Below are 14,852 nucleotides of genomic sequence, written 5' to 3' on the forward strand. Positions count from 1 at the left end.
AGTACAAGAAGAGCTGACCAAAATTATTTATGCCATTCTATATCCGAATTGAAACTTGTCTGAGAAGTCTAAGGAAAAACAGCAATTATTAAACAGGAAGGAGGGCACGATGATTGGGACTGCTGTCTCGGTTCCAACCACTTTTGTTCAATTCTGATTTCTAGTGCTGTCTGTATGGAATCTGCACTTTCTCGTGAGATAGGTTTCCTCCCAGTGCTTACATTTTCTCCCATTTTCTAAGACTAGATTGGTAGATTAATTGGCTACTGTCAAATGGCTAACTCTGCTATGCAGGTGAATTATTGAAACTTGGGACAGTTGACAGGAATAATGGAAGAATAAAATGAGATTGGAGTAAATGGGCACTTTGAGCTGAAGGACCTGTTTCTGGGTTGTGTAACTCAAACGAAAAAACGAAATAATTTCCCATCTTGAACCTTAGAATTATTAAGGACAGAATGCAATAGTAAAGTTATGTGAAGCAGGAGAGCATCCTATTTACACATTAACTTTCCCAATGTCCATATCCCACATTGTTACAGACAACGGCGCTTTTAAAAATATGGCCGCTTGCAATACAACTTGCCTTATTGGCCGAGCATGTTATGAGCAGAATATGATTATACTGAGTTTGCCATAATGTACTTTCAATTTTAATGTGAACAAAACAGTTTATCGTGGATTTTTGAAGATGATGACGTGGAACTGGAATATTTAATGATGTATAAATGAATGAATCGCCAAACTATTAATGCTGATGTTTAAGCAGCGCCTCATTCCGTGTGATTTCATTTTAAACTCTTTAGAGAGCAATGGGCAGAGGGCAAGATGAGGGGCGCTGCACCGGCCAAGAAGGCTTCCACAATGCAACAAAAGAATGTTGAAATGTAAGTGACTTGGATCTATCAATATATGATAATAAATTAATGGGCTAATTCAAGAGCATTTCTATAGTAATAAGACGCGAGAATTCACCTCCACATTGTGCGTTTGAGGCCATTGGCATGGCTTTAATATATAAAATGTAGATAAATAAGGGCGAAAGGCTTGAAAGAAAATGGTGATGTTTTGAGATGAAGTGGAGTGGGAGATAACTCCTGCAGAGCGTTAATGTGGAAAGTTTGGATTGAATAGAGGCAGGTCAAGTGCTCAAATGTCACATGCATCAGGACCAGAACAATGAAATTCTTACCAGCCGCAACTCTACAAGCACATCAATGCAACAGCACATCAAATAAATTATTGTAATCAAATAATAATTGTTTGTTGTATCTTTATCAGTTATTCTGGGTAACCAGACTACAATAGTGCAAGCTGATATAAATAAATCAACTGTACGCAAAATCCATAGTGGTGCATTGTTGAGGAAGGTTTGTGCAGAGTGGTTCAAGAGCCTAATGGTTAATGGGGCGAGGCTGATCTTGATCCTGGAGGTAACTGTTCTCAAATCTTTGCACCATCTTCCTAACAGCTGTAGTGAGATGAGAGTGCGGCCAGGGTGGTGAGGATTTTTTAATATTAGCTGCTGCCTCGATGTAGTGTTTCCTGTAGATCCCTTTGTGGGGAGGTCAATACCTCTGCTGGATAGAGGCAGTGTCCACTACTTTCTATAGCCTTGTTTGTTTTTCAACATTTGAGTTACTGAACCAGGCCAGTATGCTTTCCACTATACACCTATAGGAAATCAAGAGATTATTCGACAACATGCCAAAGTCTACTGAAGAATTACGTTTGCATCCATTGTTAAAATATCCGCATACTTGCAGATTCATAATGCTCATCTGTGGTGGGTGAGATGGGTTTTTTAAACACTGATATTTGGGGCATTCTGATTTGAGGAAGGTTTTGCTTGGATTTTTAAATAAACTACTGAACTCAACTTTCAGAAAGTTCCTTTGAAACGTTCTTGTACTCTTCAAGCACTCAGCCAGTTGACCCTAATACACAACTTAAACGTGTCTGCGACAGGAGAATGTTTTGAGACCCAGGCCTAGTGAATTTCAAAATCAAATTTTTGCTGTTTCATTTGAAAACTCTTCAACGTAAGGAGTAAACATTTGATGTGTCCCATCATCATCCTTCTTTCCTTGCCTTCACGTAGGTATATAGATTGTCTGCATGTTCCAAATGCCAATATACTAGGATGAAAAAATTGTCACAAATATTGTTAACCTTGTAAGTTTGCTAGAATTGTTAAGTGGATGATTTGAGGGAAAATGCAAACATTTGTAGAAATATTTTACTTGCACATGTTGGAAAATGAACATCTTGTAACCGTGAGTTGAAAAATGAGCAGTAACTTCAATAACTGAATATTTAAATGAAATGTAAAATCATACTGAGAAAATGTCGTGAATGGAATTAAAGCATTTTGCACCCGTTCAAAGGTAGCACAAACAGGTTACTTGCTCATTAATGAGAATAATGTTAATGGAATGCATTCCAAGTGAATGTTTGCTCTGGCAGTCTCTTCAATGCCTATGGCTATATAAAGGATAGAGCGAGATATTTGAGGAATAGGAAGGAGAAATGTCTATTGTAGCAGTGACATAATCCCCGTGTCCCTAACCAGCAGAAAGAAAATTAAGAACCTGTTTTTCAGCAAGATTATTAAATAAGATAACGTGTCTGTTGCAATGAAAACTATTAGTTTTGATTTCTCGTACTAATTTCCTGCATACAGTGCAAGGTGCAAATGGCGGTGCATTTTTTCACTTTGCAGTAAAAATCTATTTGTTGGCTTACTATTTGAAAGTGTTTCTTCATTGAGACTAAAGAATTGCATTTATGTTTGACATACAATTCATAATGTTTTATTTTATTTCAGAAAAACAAAGAAGAATAAACAGAAAGGTAAGCTTGCTTAAAACATGATTCAAATCTTCGCTCTTGTATAGAACTTTCGAACAATTGATAAATGTTATTTGCATACAAGATCTTGAGTTAGTTTCTTCCTTGTGTCAGCTGTGATTAAGGTGGGACCAGATACTTGAGCAATAAAAGCCTGAGACTGTCACTCTTACAAATGGGATGCTAACCAGAAGTCCCCATCTTGCTTCTGTCTAGATGTAATACATCCCCGTATAATTATTTTGAATAGGGTAATTTATTTTACTCTTGGTGATGTTTGATCTCAGAAATATAATTATGCCATTACTAACTGATGCCTTTGCAATGATACATAGAGCAACATCCCAGTCTTTTCAAAATTATTAGTGTCTTCTATGTATGACACTAACTGTAACCTACAGTGCTTAATTGATTTAGTTGTAGCACTGCTGTCAATTATTGAAATGATAGCACAAATTATTTCATTGTCTAGTTTTTAATTTTGAGGAGCATCCATTAGTGCAATTAACTGTTTTCTCAGTTGCATAGTCTTTTGCAATTTTGTTAATTCATTGATCTGTATAATACTGCGATTAATAGCTGAATACAGGTCTGATGCAGGTGATGTTAAAACCAGTTTGACGTGATCATCATTATCACTGCCTAACTGATTTCTCCATTTGTGTGGCTGAAGCTGTATATGGAAAAGATTGGTGACTGATGAATTTCTCTTAAAGCTTTCAGAAGGGCAAACAATATTGGCCTTTTTCAATATGTGATAGAATTAATAGAGAAAAACAATTCTCTTTGGAGAATGGATAATGGAGGTCAGATTATGAACTGCAGAAGAACTGAGAGAAACGTTTTAATGTAATTGTTAGGATCCAGAGGACTATCAGAAAAGTTGCTAATTATAATAAAGCTGGTGCTCTGGGACCAAACATGACTTGGAGCCAACAGAGGTGATCAAGGATGCAAGGGATCACAGATGCTGGAATATTGAGTAAAAAAACATGTGGGAGGAACTTGGCAGATCAGGCAGCATTGGTGGTGGGAATGGACAGATGATGATTTGGGTAGGAGCTCTTCTTCAGACTAATGGAACGAGGGAAAAAGCTGGAAAAGAGATGGTGTGGGACAAAGTCTGGCAAGCGATCGGTGGATAAAGGTGGGGGGGATTGATTGGTAGATGGGTGGAGTAAGTGACAAAGTCTACAGGTAAAAAGGGGGCAAAAGGCTGTCAGATAAGGAAAGAGGAGTGAAATGTGAAGCCAGATATGGATGAAAGGGGATGGTAGATGAGCGTACAGAGGAGGGAAAAAGAACAGGGTGGCTTGGATGGGGTGGGAAATGCTGGGAGACGTTTGTGTGCGACAGGGTGGGGGAGAGGGAAAGAAGGTGGGTGGGTATTACATGAAATTAGGGAATTCAAAGTTCATACCATTGGGTTTAAGCTACTCAAGCTGAATACAAGGTGCTGTTCCAAGTTTTCCTGTGACCTCACTCTGGCAATGGAGGAGGCCGAGGACCAAAAGGTCAACATGGGAATGAGAAGGGGAACAAATATGGTTAACAAATGGGAGATCCAGCAAGCCTTGGTGGGCTAAGCGCAGGTGTTTGGTTCATGCTTAGTCTTGCAGATGTAACAGAAAGCACATTGAGAACAATGGATGCAGAGGACAGGGTTTGAAGAGGTGCATGTGAACTTCTGCTTCAGCTGGAAAAATTGCAGGGTCCCAAGATAGAGGTGAGAGGTGGTGTAGGGACAAGTGTTGTCTTAGGGGAACGTAGCTAGTCCCACCAGGTCCGTGCCAACCAGTGATCCCAGCACATTAACACCATACTACATCCACTAGGGACAATTTTTACATTTACCAAGCCAATTAACCTACATACCTGTACGTCTTTGGAGTGTGGGAGGAAACCGAAGACCTTGGAGAAAACCCACGCAGGTCACGGGGAGAACGTTCAAACTCTCCAGACAGAACCAGTAGTCGGGATCGAACCTGGGGCTCTGGCAGTTGGCAGAAAGGTCAGGGAATGATGTATTGGATGCAGAGATTGGTGGGGTTTAAGGTGAGAACCAAGACCAGGGTAACTCTCTCCTTGTCCTTCTGAAGGGAGGGGGAGTGAGGATAGAACTACGGGACATGGGTGCAGGGTACATCCGCAGCGGGGGGGGAGGGGTGGGAACGCATGTTTATCAAATGGCAACTTCTTCTGTAGATTTCCAAGATCCAATAAATATTTTGGGCTTGGGGTTTGGAGGATTTGCAGAATGAAGTAAGCTGACAAATATTGGATTCCTTTCTTTGGAATAGTCTTCAAACTGCCTAGCTGATGTCTACTCGTATTAATCAAGCACATTCAAGATTGATTGCTGGTATTCTTCTTGGGATGTGTGTATTCCGATGGCTACAGCTTCTTGATTGGTTTGACCATTTTTCTAGGCTGTTTGTGCAGCACTTCATCAGTGGTTAACCAGGTGATTGTACACATTATACTTTGGCCTAAACCTTTGACAGTCCTGTCTGCAAACTGTCGATGTGTTGTAACTTTCAGATGGATTAGACAATTACATTACAATTTTTTTATTTTTTTTTATTAAAAACATTTTAAGTACCAATGCTGTAAATTGCCTGCAAGTAAGCTGTTTAACTTTTTATTTTAGCCCCCACAGCTGGTGATGGAAGTAGCACCAGTGAAACTCCACAACCACCCAGGAAGAAAAGGGCAAGAGTGGACCCCACAATGGAAAGTGTATGTAGTTTGTTGGAATGTGACATAGTGACTGAATGTGTGCCAAATATCCAGTAGCAAGGCCAGAATTTAAGCTGGCATAAATTTAATTCTTAACTACTGTATGACCTAAAAATCCAAACATGACTGCATTATTGCCTCGTTGTGCTGATATATATCAGTGTTGCCCAGTGGAGATGGGTCATTTAATGTGGGGTATTATCTATCAAACAATACATTGCAGAAAGATATGCATTTTAAAAACTGGTACTAGCGCACATACTTTCAAAATGTTGCATTTTAATGTTGGTTATTTCAGTAGTCAATTGGCCCACTTCCCTCTGTCTGAGAGCTTTGTCACATTGAGATACCCGATCAATCAAGATGTAGAGCTCAATGTTCTGGATTCAACTTTGAGATAACTTATCTCAACTGTAGTGGGAATTGGCAATGTGAAATAAGTGGGAGTCCATGTCACAATTTGAATCTAATTCAGGAGATGACGAGTCACGGATGGTTTTGGCTCCTGATCACTGCCCAAAGACAGTTGCAAGTAAGCATGCTTATTTGGATGTTGTGCCTTGGCAGGAGGAGAAAAGACAGGGTGTTATTTCCCCTTGTCTTATGGTTCATGATCACTATGGCATGGGTGGCATAGAGCCCTACAAAATGTTAATACTTTCATCAGTCAAGGGAACTGGTTCACCACATTCTCTGAGAATAAATAAACACAGTTTGACGGTCGTAGAGTATACATAAACCCGGCAACTTACAAACGCCAAACTTGTGTACACCCAGTATTTGGGAGACTGGGTTTGATGGTGGGAACTCATTTAGCAATTTCTACGTGAACTGTTTGGGTTGCGAATAGTTCCTGGCAACTCCTGCAGTAACCTGGGGCGGACCTGTTAATTCCAAAGCAACACCAACAAATATTAATTTGTGATTAATTTTGTTATGACTGTCATTTGTTTATTGAGCTATTTACGTATACGGGATATTTACTTCATCAGTTATTTACTTATACAGGACATTAAATTGAAAGATCCATATGCTGCTCATGGTGCAGTGTCCTCCACATCTGGAGACCAAACTTAGATTGGGTGACAGTTTTGGGGAATGCTTTTATTCGTTCTGCAGATGTGACCGTGAACCTCTGGTAGGCAATGGAAGAGGGATTGTGTGAGTAAAATGTTATTCAAGTGATGTTGGTATCACTGGCCAGACCAGCATTTCATTCTTATATTTTACAGCCCTGGAACTGAGAGGTTAGTTGTGAGCCTGGAGTCACATAGACTGGACCAGATAAGAATGCCAAGTGAACATGCATTTTACAATAATTCTGAAACTTTTTTGGATAAAGTTCAGATGTATTTATTTAATTTAAAATTCCCAGCTCCAATGAAAGTATGTAGATGTGTGTGTATACAGATCAACAATGTGGCCTCTGGGCCACATTAGTCACATAATTAATTACCATGCCCCATCAGCATATTCCTGATCCCTAATCCCGAGTGTTGGGATTTTCCGATATCTCCCCTGACTCCGCAGCTCTGTGGGAAAAGAGAACTGTAGTTTTCTGCCTCCACCGTGTGAAAATATGCTTCCAGATCACCCCTGAACATAAGGCTCCAAGTTTCAGCAGGAATATAAAATGTATCTGAGGAACCAGGCCTCCAGCATTTCATTATTTCCAGTATGATTTTGGTAATGGCTCCTGCAGTCCATCACAAGGTGAAAATATCCTTCCTATAACTGAATAAAATAATGCAGGATGGATTCTAACCAGATATCTGTATACAGTGCTGGAGTACAGTTGTAGTATCCCTTCAAACTTATACCTGGTGCTTATACCTATGGACCCTCATCTGGTCACAGCTTTGAGAGAGCATGAGTGGGGATATTTTGTTTTCTAATTGTAGTAATGAACAAAAATAATTGCTATGTATGCGAATGGGGAATTTTGAAACGGCACTGCAAAATGGATGTCAAATACATCTCTGAGTGGATCATTAATTTGGCGATTCTTTGACTTCTGCAGGAGGAGACATTTATGAACAGGGTTGAAGTAAAGGTAAAAATACCAGAAGAGTTGAAACCATGGCTCGTGGATGATTGGGACCTGATCACTCGTCAAAAACAGGTTAGTACTGCACCCATTTGTTTTAAACCTAAACGACAGAGTAAGACTTGCAGCTACAGGGAGTGTTTTAAATAAATTATAAAAATGCATTTAATGGAAAGGTAGGTGGAGCTGCTACCTCATGTAATATTTTGTGATTTGAGTTTTTTTTTAATTCCTCTATTGGTTTACCTCAGATTTTCAGGCAGGATGAACTGTTGTGGGCTCTGGCTCAGGATTCCTTGCATTTACTCTGTTGAAATGGGCTTCCTTATTAGGTGGGCCTCAAGTTAAAAAAATAGGGTATTATTGTTTAGCAAGTATTGTCTTTCATCTTGGGTTCAGTCTGTTCTTAGACTAATGAAATGGAGTGGAAAGATTGCAGGGCTTCAGTCCTAATTCTAAGCAAAACATGTTTAAGCAGTAAAGACCACCAAACTTGCAATTTCCCTATAGCCACACGTTTTAACGACTGTCACAAATGCGTTGCAGGCAGTACAGTTTGGTGGTGGCGTTACATTCTGGGGCAGGGTAGAAGAAGTCTCAAAACGCCTTGCCTCGTTGTAAACTTGTGAGCTATATGTGCCAATACTACCTTTTATTTTCCAGCAGCTGCCCACATTTTTCCTTTCTCATTGTACATAGAAAGATGAAATTCCAAATAACTTTGGTATTCAGTAATCTGTTTTTGCCTCTGAGATCACACTCTAAGCAAATTGTGTGGATTAAACATCGTGCAATTGATGGTAATGTTCTTAAAGCAAAAGATTTCCCTGGGGATATTACATCTGATAAAATGTATTAAATTCCACTCCCAGATCCAATTGAATCTAGAAAGTAATTTCATAAAATAGTTAGTTACTTAATAGGATATTACCGGAAATGGTCTTTGTCATCTAAACGCGCTCAATTTATTACTTCATAACATACAGTAAAATAGTCTTTGGTTTGCAACTGTGGATAAAAAAATAATTTAGAAATGATTAGTTCACAAGTTTCACTGAGTAAAACAAGCTTGGAATAATTCAGCAGGTCAGGCAGGATCTGTGGAGGCAATGAATAGGTGATATTTTAGGTTGGGCACCTTCTCTGGAGGAACCTGAATGTTCCTACATCTGCAGTTCCTTGTCTCCTAATGTTTAGCTCATTGGGGGAGGGGACAGGACACGACTTACATTTTGAAACCAATCGTAATATTGCTTTGTCAGTCTAATACCAATGGAGGTTTGAGCTTAGTACCTAATGTTTCTTTAGTCAGGGGGTCAATAAAGAAGTTGACTTTGCACAAGCTATGGTCAAAGCTATTATACTTCTAATGGGCTTTACAGTGAGAGAGAGTAAGTTCAATATGTTGTTGAGGATGGATGTGTGTGAGCGTGTATGAATGATCAACTGTTGGGCATTGATATTGCTGTCCAAGTCGACGTATACGGTCCCTCCCTAATGGTCTCTTGAGCTGCATGATGCTTAGCTGTTTCACAGGTCAGAGGACAGGCTCTTAATCCTCAACTGTATAAGGATTACATTTTTTTATTTGGAAAGGTAGTCAATGAGATAAGGTTTCAATAATATGTATCAACACGTGAATATGCTCCAATAGTTCAGATCTCTTTAGTTCAGTAACTTTAGACTAGAGCATAAAACTCTTCAATTGACATTTGTAACATTATCAAACCATGTAACATAAATTGACACTTTAAAGCCATCAAAACTAGCCATTCAATGTGGGACCTTCTGATTCTGCACCATTGTAATGACACAGAAAGACAATAAATTCATTTTAATGTTAATCAGCATTCATTGAAATTAGTTGTTTCTGAATTACAGAAAAAGTAGTTCAGACAGTTCTTGGGATAGACCTCTTGTAACCCAGAGACTCGCTGTACTATTACAATGCTTAAAAGGCATTTGGATAGGAATGGCTCAACGCAGGCATTTGGAATTAGCATAGATTGGTAGCAGGGTCCACAGAGATGAGGTGGACTGTATGGGCCCTATCCTCTGATTCTAATTCCAGGTACATTTCACTTGCAAGATGATATAAAAGTGCAACATGTTTGCAATTCCTTTACATTTTTTTTTAATGTTCTATTAGTTAACATGTTTGAGGCATTGCTTGTAAACATTAGCCACTTTTTTAAAACATATTGTAAAACTGCTTTGAGTTTTGACCATTGTTACTACACCATTGTTTTACATCGCGGAAAATAAACATTGCTGAGGTTGGATAAATAATAGATGTGATCGGTGAACTACAAATTTGTTTATATGATTAGAATTTTAAATATGTTTGCAATTAATTGGTAGAGTAGATTGTTACTTTTAATAATTGAGAATGAATGTTGCAGGTTTGTATTGACCAACATTCATGTATTTGTAATATGGCTATACATCCTAACCAGCAATTATATGTCTTTAAAGCTGTTTCACTTGCCTGCTAAAAAGAATGTTGACACTGTTCTGGAAGAGTATGCTAACTACAAAAAGTCACGTGGGAACACTGACAATAACAAGTGAGTGTATTTATGTTTGCTGTCTTATATAACTTTAAAATACTGAGAAGCTAATACTGGAATTTTCATTGGGATCTCTAGAGAGGCTTGACCTTTCTCTGGAGCTCCCTTCCTCCTGGTTTTACTTGCCATGGTAAGGATAGCATTCTTGAAGATCGAAAATGTCTATTGGCAACTTGAGATGCTCGAAAAAGACTGACCCATTAGGGTTGACAATCGGTGACCATTCCTTGAATCTGTTCCACATCTCAACCTTGGATGAATGGTTTTGCTTGAAAACAAAAATAAAATGGATGTTTATCTCTTGTTTTTGAAAGAAACAAAAATGCTAGGAACTTTTAGCAGCCCAGAGAGCATCTGAGTGAGTAATGATAACATTTCATTTCAATGTTCTTTCATCAGAACTAAAATAAGTGTGTAGATATTATTACTGTCAAGATATCTGTGGATCACATTCTATTGGTATCACATAATGGAAGAAGGACCAAGTCTTAAATGCAAACATGGCTGTTCTTTTACTCTGGAGTTTGTTACTATACTAACCATATCCTTTGATTCTTCAATTAATCTATCTATCTCTCAATTCCATTAATATCTCACACTCTGTCTCTTGAATTACTCACCCACTCACCCACAACCTTTCTCCAGAGCACTTGTTTTCTTGATCTCTGGTTCTACACACCAGAACTCTGCAATTTCCTTGTCAAACACATCAGAATTCTGTAGTTACCATAAGATAGTGATTGTTTGAGAGTCTGCACAGAACATTTCTGTATACTTCATGAAGACCAATATTCTTAATTTCTCAGCCATTTCTTTATTTTCCCATATTGTTCTAAATCAGCTGCTGTTGGCTTTTATCTTTGTTTCATGCTTGACCATTCTCCTATTTGGATTCCCTTCACTTTATCAATGCTTTGTCCTCCCTCTACTGAATTCTTTGGAATAAAGGAACATCTGCAACATTCTGATCAATTTTTGGGGAATTGTTGGCAAACAATATGGACTTGTATGGATTGGATTATTTTTAATATTGGAAAATTAGAAAACTATTTGGCCAATTGACCCCTCCCATGTGCTCCATCCTTTAATAATATTTTGGATAACTCAATCTTGGCTACAGCACGACTTTCATATGACCCTTTGCTCTAGTTTAATTTGAATGTTTGTCAATCTCCATCTTGAATGTAATATAATGGAACTGCAGATGCTGGTTTATATGAAAGATAGACAGAAAATGCTGGAGTAACTCAGCGGGTAAGGCTGCATCTCTGGAGAAAATGGATGTGATGTTTTGAGCTGGTACCCTTCTTCAGACTGATTGTAGTGGAGTGTGGGGGGGGTCTGGATACGAGAAAAAACCAGGACATATTTTAGTTAACTTCTACAAACCCCTCTCTTTCCTTTCTCCTCCCCCCCCCCACTAAAAGTCCATTAACTAGTTCTAAATTTCGCAATGATGTATCCCTCTTGGGCTCGCACCATCTCTAGCCAACAATTAGCATAGCAGATGCCTGAGGTTATCTGTTGCTGGCCTCGATTTGTCATGTTTTTTTAAAACTAGCTTTCAGTTTCTCCCCCCCCCCCCCACCTCCCCACACTACAATCAGTCAGAAGAAGGGTCCTGACCCAAAACATCATGAATCCATTTCCTTCAGAGATGCTGCCTGACCGGCAGAGCAACTCCAACTTGGATGTATTCCATTACTCCACCTCTGCTGTTCCTTGGGGTGGTGAATTCCGAGGTTCATGATCCCTCTGATAATAAATTCAGGAAAATATTGTCTCTCAATCTACCCGATAAAACTATCAAACTTCATCTTAGGGTTGCTCTGGTACCTTGATTATTTCCAATGACAGAAACTGATTTTGGCGTTCTCCTGGTTGCTCAGTTGTGATTTTTCATTTTCAGGGAATATGCTGTTAATGAAGTAGTTGCAGGAATAAAGGAATACTTCAATGTGATGTTGGGGACTCAGCTGCTGTACAAATTTGAGCGTCCACAATATGCAGAGATCCTGGCAGATCACCCTGATGCATCTATGGCACAGATTTACGGAGCACCACATCTCCTTCGATTGTTTGGCAAGTTTGATTAACGTCCTGAATTATTGTAGCTCTGCGCCGAGTCTTCAGAGTTTTGTTCCTTCATTCTGCAGAAGCTGGAGATGTTGGGGACAGTTGCAGCCCTCTGTAACCCAGTTCGATATTTCTCATTTGAAAGTAGGCAGCTCGTTCCACATACATACCACCCTCTGTGTGGAGAAAGTTGCCCTTCAGAAATGAGAAGTGAAATAAAATCAAAAACATCCGGTGCTAGAAACCTGTAGGCTGTGGGCCGAGGAGCTTTATTCTGCAGTTTCGTGACCCAAGTCACCAAACTACATGAAATTTTCACATATTGTGTAAAAATATTGATATAAATCACCCCTGAAACTCAATATGAAGAAAACTTGCACATTTTTATTAAATTAGAGAAAAAACGGAAAAATGTCGGGAATTTTTTAGTCCAATCAAAGCACGTTTAACATTGAGTTGTCTGCCAGTTGGCCAATCACGCGCTTTGTTTCGGGCTAGCACACTAAATGGCTGAGGGGGCTTCACAGATGCCTGTTTTACTGGAGATTCCAATTTGTTGTTCTGTGGAATAAATGTCGTGGAAACTTGCAGCAAGTTAATTGTATTTAGTGGGAAAAGCATTAAAAAAAGGCTGAAGAAAAGTGCTGCGAAGTGGATTAAAGTACAAGAAAGCCTTCAAAGTCCCTGCTGATTCCCGACATTTTTCCGGTTTTTCTCTAATTTAATAAAAATGTGCAAGTCTTCTTCATATAGAGTTTCAGGGGTGATTTATATAAAAAAATTTACACAATATGTGAAAATTTCATGTAGTTTGGTGACTTGGGTCACAAAATCCTATTTCTAGACACATTTTTGATGCTCGGCCAACAGCCTACTGACGTAAAAATAGAAACAATCAACTTCATCCCAGTTGCTTCTCGCTGGACCATTTAAGAGAAATTTGATTGCATTCACTTGATCAAATATGTGTGACGGAGTGAGTATCATTGTATTTTCCACGCTAAAAAATGTCCATTGTGCTGTTGCCAACGCTTTGATGTGTGAAGATAATAGCAGTAATAATAGCTCCTTTATCAGAGAAGGACGCACAAAGCAGAGCTGGCAGAAAACTGAAGGATGACTTGACCCCTTTTATATTACAAAAGGATTTGATCAGGTGGTTGCAGGGATATTTCAGTCTGAAGGCAAATCTAAATCAAGGGACTAAATATGTGGTTACTAAAAATCCAGTCGGAATTGAGGAGATTGCTAGTGCAGAGAATGTGGTGGAGCTTGCTGCCAGATGGAGTGAATAACAAGCATTTAGTTCAATATCTGAAAGAATTGGAGACACTGAGATGTTATTACAGAAGGAGAGTTGTGTGAAGCATGGGCAAACTGCTTTGATTAGCCCACTTCTGTTCTGTGGAATGAATGCTGTAACAATACTTTCTTCTAAAGTCCAGCTTCTCTCTAACAGTGCGAATAGGAGCAATGCTAGCGTACACACCTTTGGATGAGAAGAGTTTGGCCTTGCTGCTAAATTACTTGCACGATTTCTTAAAGTAAGTAAAATTTCAAAATACCTAAAGCCTTTAAAAATATACGCAAAATGCTGGAGTAACTCAGTGGAACAGGCAGCATCATTGGATAGAAGGAATGGGCGATGTTTCGGGTTGAGATCCTTCTTCAGAGTTAAAACGTCACCCATTCCTACTATCCAGAGATGCTGCTTGTTCCGCTGAATTACTCCAGCATTTTGTGTTTAAGAAGGAACTGCAGATTGCTGGAAAATCGAAGGTAGACAAATGCTGGAGAAACTCAGCAGATGAGGCAGCATCTATGGAGCGAAGGAAATAGGCAACGTTTTGGGTCTTCAGACAAGTCTTCAGGGTCTTGACCCGAAACGGTGCCAATTTTCTTTGCTCCATAGATGCTGCCTCACCCGCTGAGTTTCTCCAGCATTTTTGTCTACCAGCATTTTGTGTCTATCTTCGGTGTAAACCAGCATCTGCATTTCTTTCCTACGCCTTAAAAAATACGGTGGATAATGGGGTGAATGTTCTTACAGCCTGGGCAACATATATAGGAAGTTGTGTGGAATGTCAGACTGTCAAACATTTAAAGTCTGGTCTGCATACCAGTGAAAATCAGTGTAAGGGAATAAATTCTGGGAAAATACTCGGGTCATCTGGAGAATGAACTGTTCTTACCTTGTAGTCTTTATTAGAAGTGGAAGATTGAAATTTTGAGCAAGTATAGAATTTAGCAAGGGATTAAGGATTGGAAGTAAAGAATACACATACAATGTCAGATGAAGTGGTAGGTTGTTGGGATTAAGGGGAAACAAATGTCTTTTAAAAGTCATTGTGTCGACTTCTATAATTTCCTCTGCAGCTCATTCCAGCTACGGGCCATCCTCTGAATGAAACAATTGCTCCTGACGTCCTTCTTAAATCTCCACCCTCTTGCCTTAAACTTCTGTCCTCTATTTTTACAATCCTCTACCCTGCAGAAAATACTGGTTGCTTACACTTTATTCATGCCCCTCCTGATACTGTACGCCTCAATAAAGTCACCCCCTGGGCCCC

At 39.2% G+C, this 14,852-nt stretch overlaps 1 protein-coding gene across 7 annotated transcripts in view; it reads left to right on the top strand.

Annotated features, from left to right (window-relative positions):
* The window catches only part of morf4l1 (mortality factor 4 like 1), a 37,270-nt gene that overhangs the window by 19,284 nt on the left and 3,134 nt on the right, over positions 1-14,852 (top strand). For all 7 annotated transcript variants that reach the window (XM_055661389.1, XM_055661388.1, XM_055661390.1 and 4 more), the window contains 7 exons: positions 807-887; positions 2,828-2,853; positions 5,501-5,589; positions 7,610-7,711; positions 10,112-10,203; positions 12,116-12,288; positions 13,742-13,826. In XM_055661389.1, the coding sequence (XP_055517364.1) occupies positions 807-887; positions 2,828-2,853; positions 5,501-5,589; positions 7,610-7,711; positions 10,112-10,203; positions 12,116-12,288; positions 13,742-13,826 (648 nt within the window). The remainder of the gene's footprint in view (positions 1-806; positions 888-2,827; positions 2,854-5,500; positions 5,590-7,609; positions 7,712-10,111; positions 10,204-12,115; positions 12,289-13,741; positions 13,827-14,852) is intronic.

Source organism: Leucoraja erinacea, chromosome 33 (genome assembly GCF_028641065.1).
Source record: "Leucoraja erinacea ecotype New England chromosome 33, Leri_hhj_1, whole genome shotgun sequence".
NCBI lineage: Eukaryota > Metazoa > Chordata > Chondrichthyes > Rajiformes > Rajidae > Leucoraja > Leucoraja erinaceus.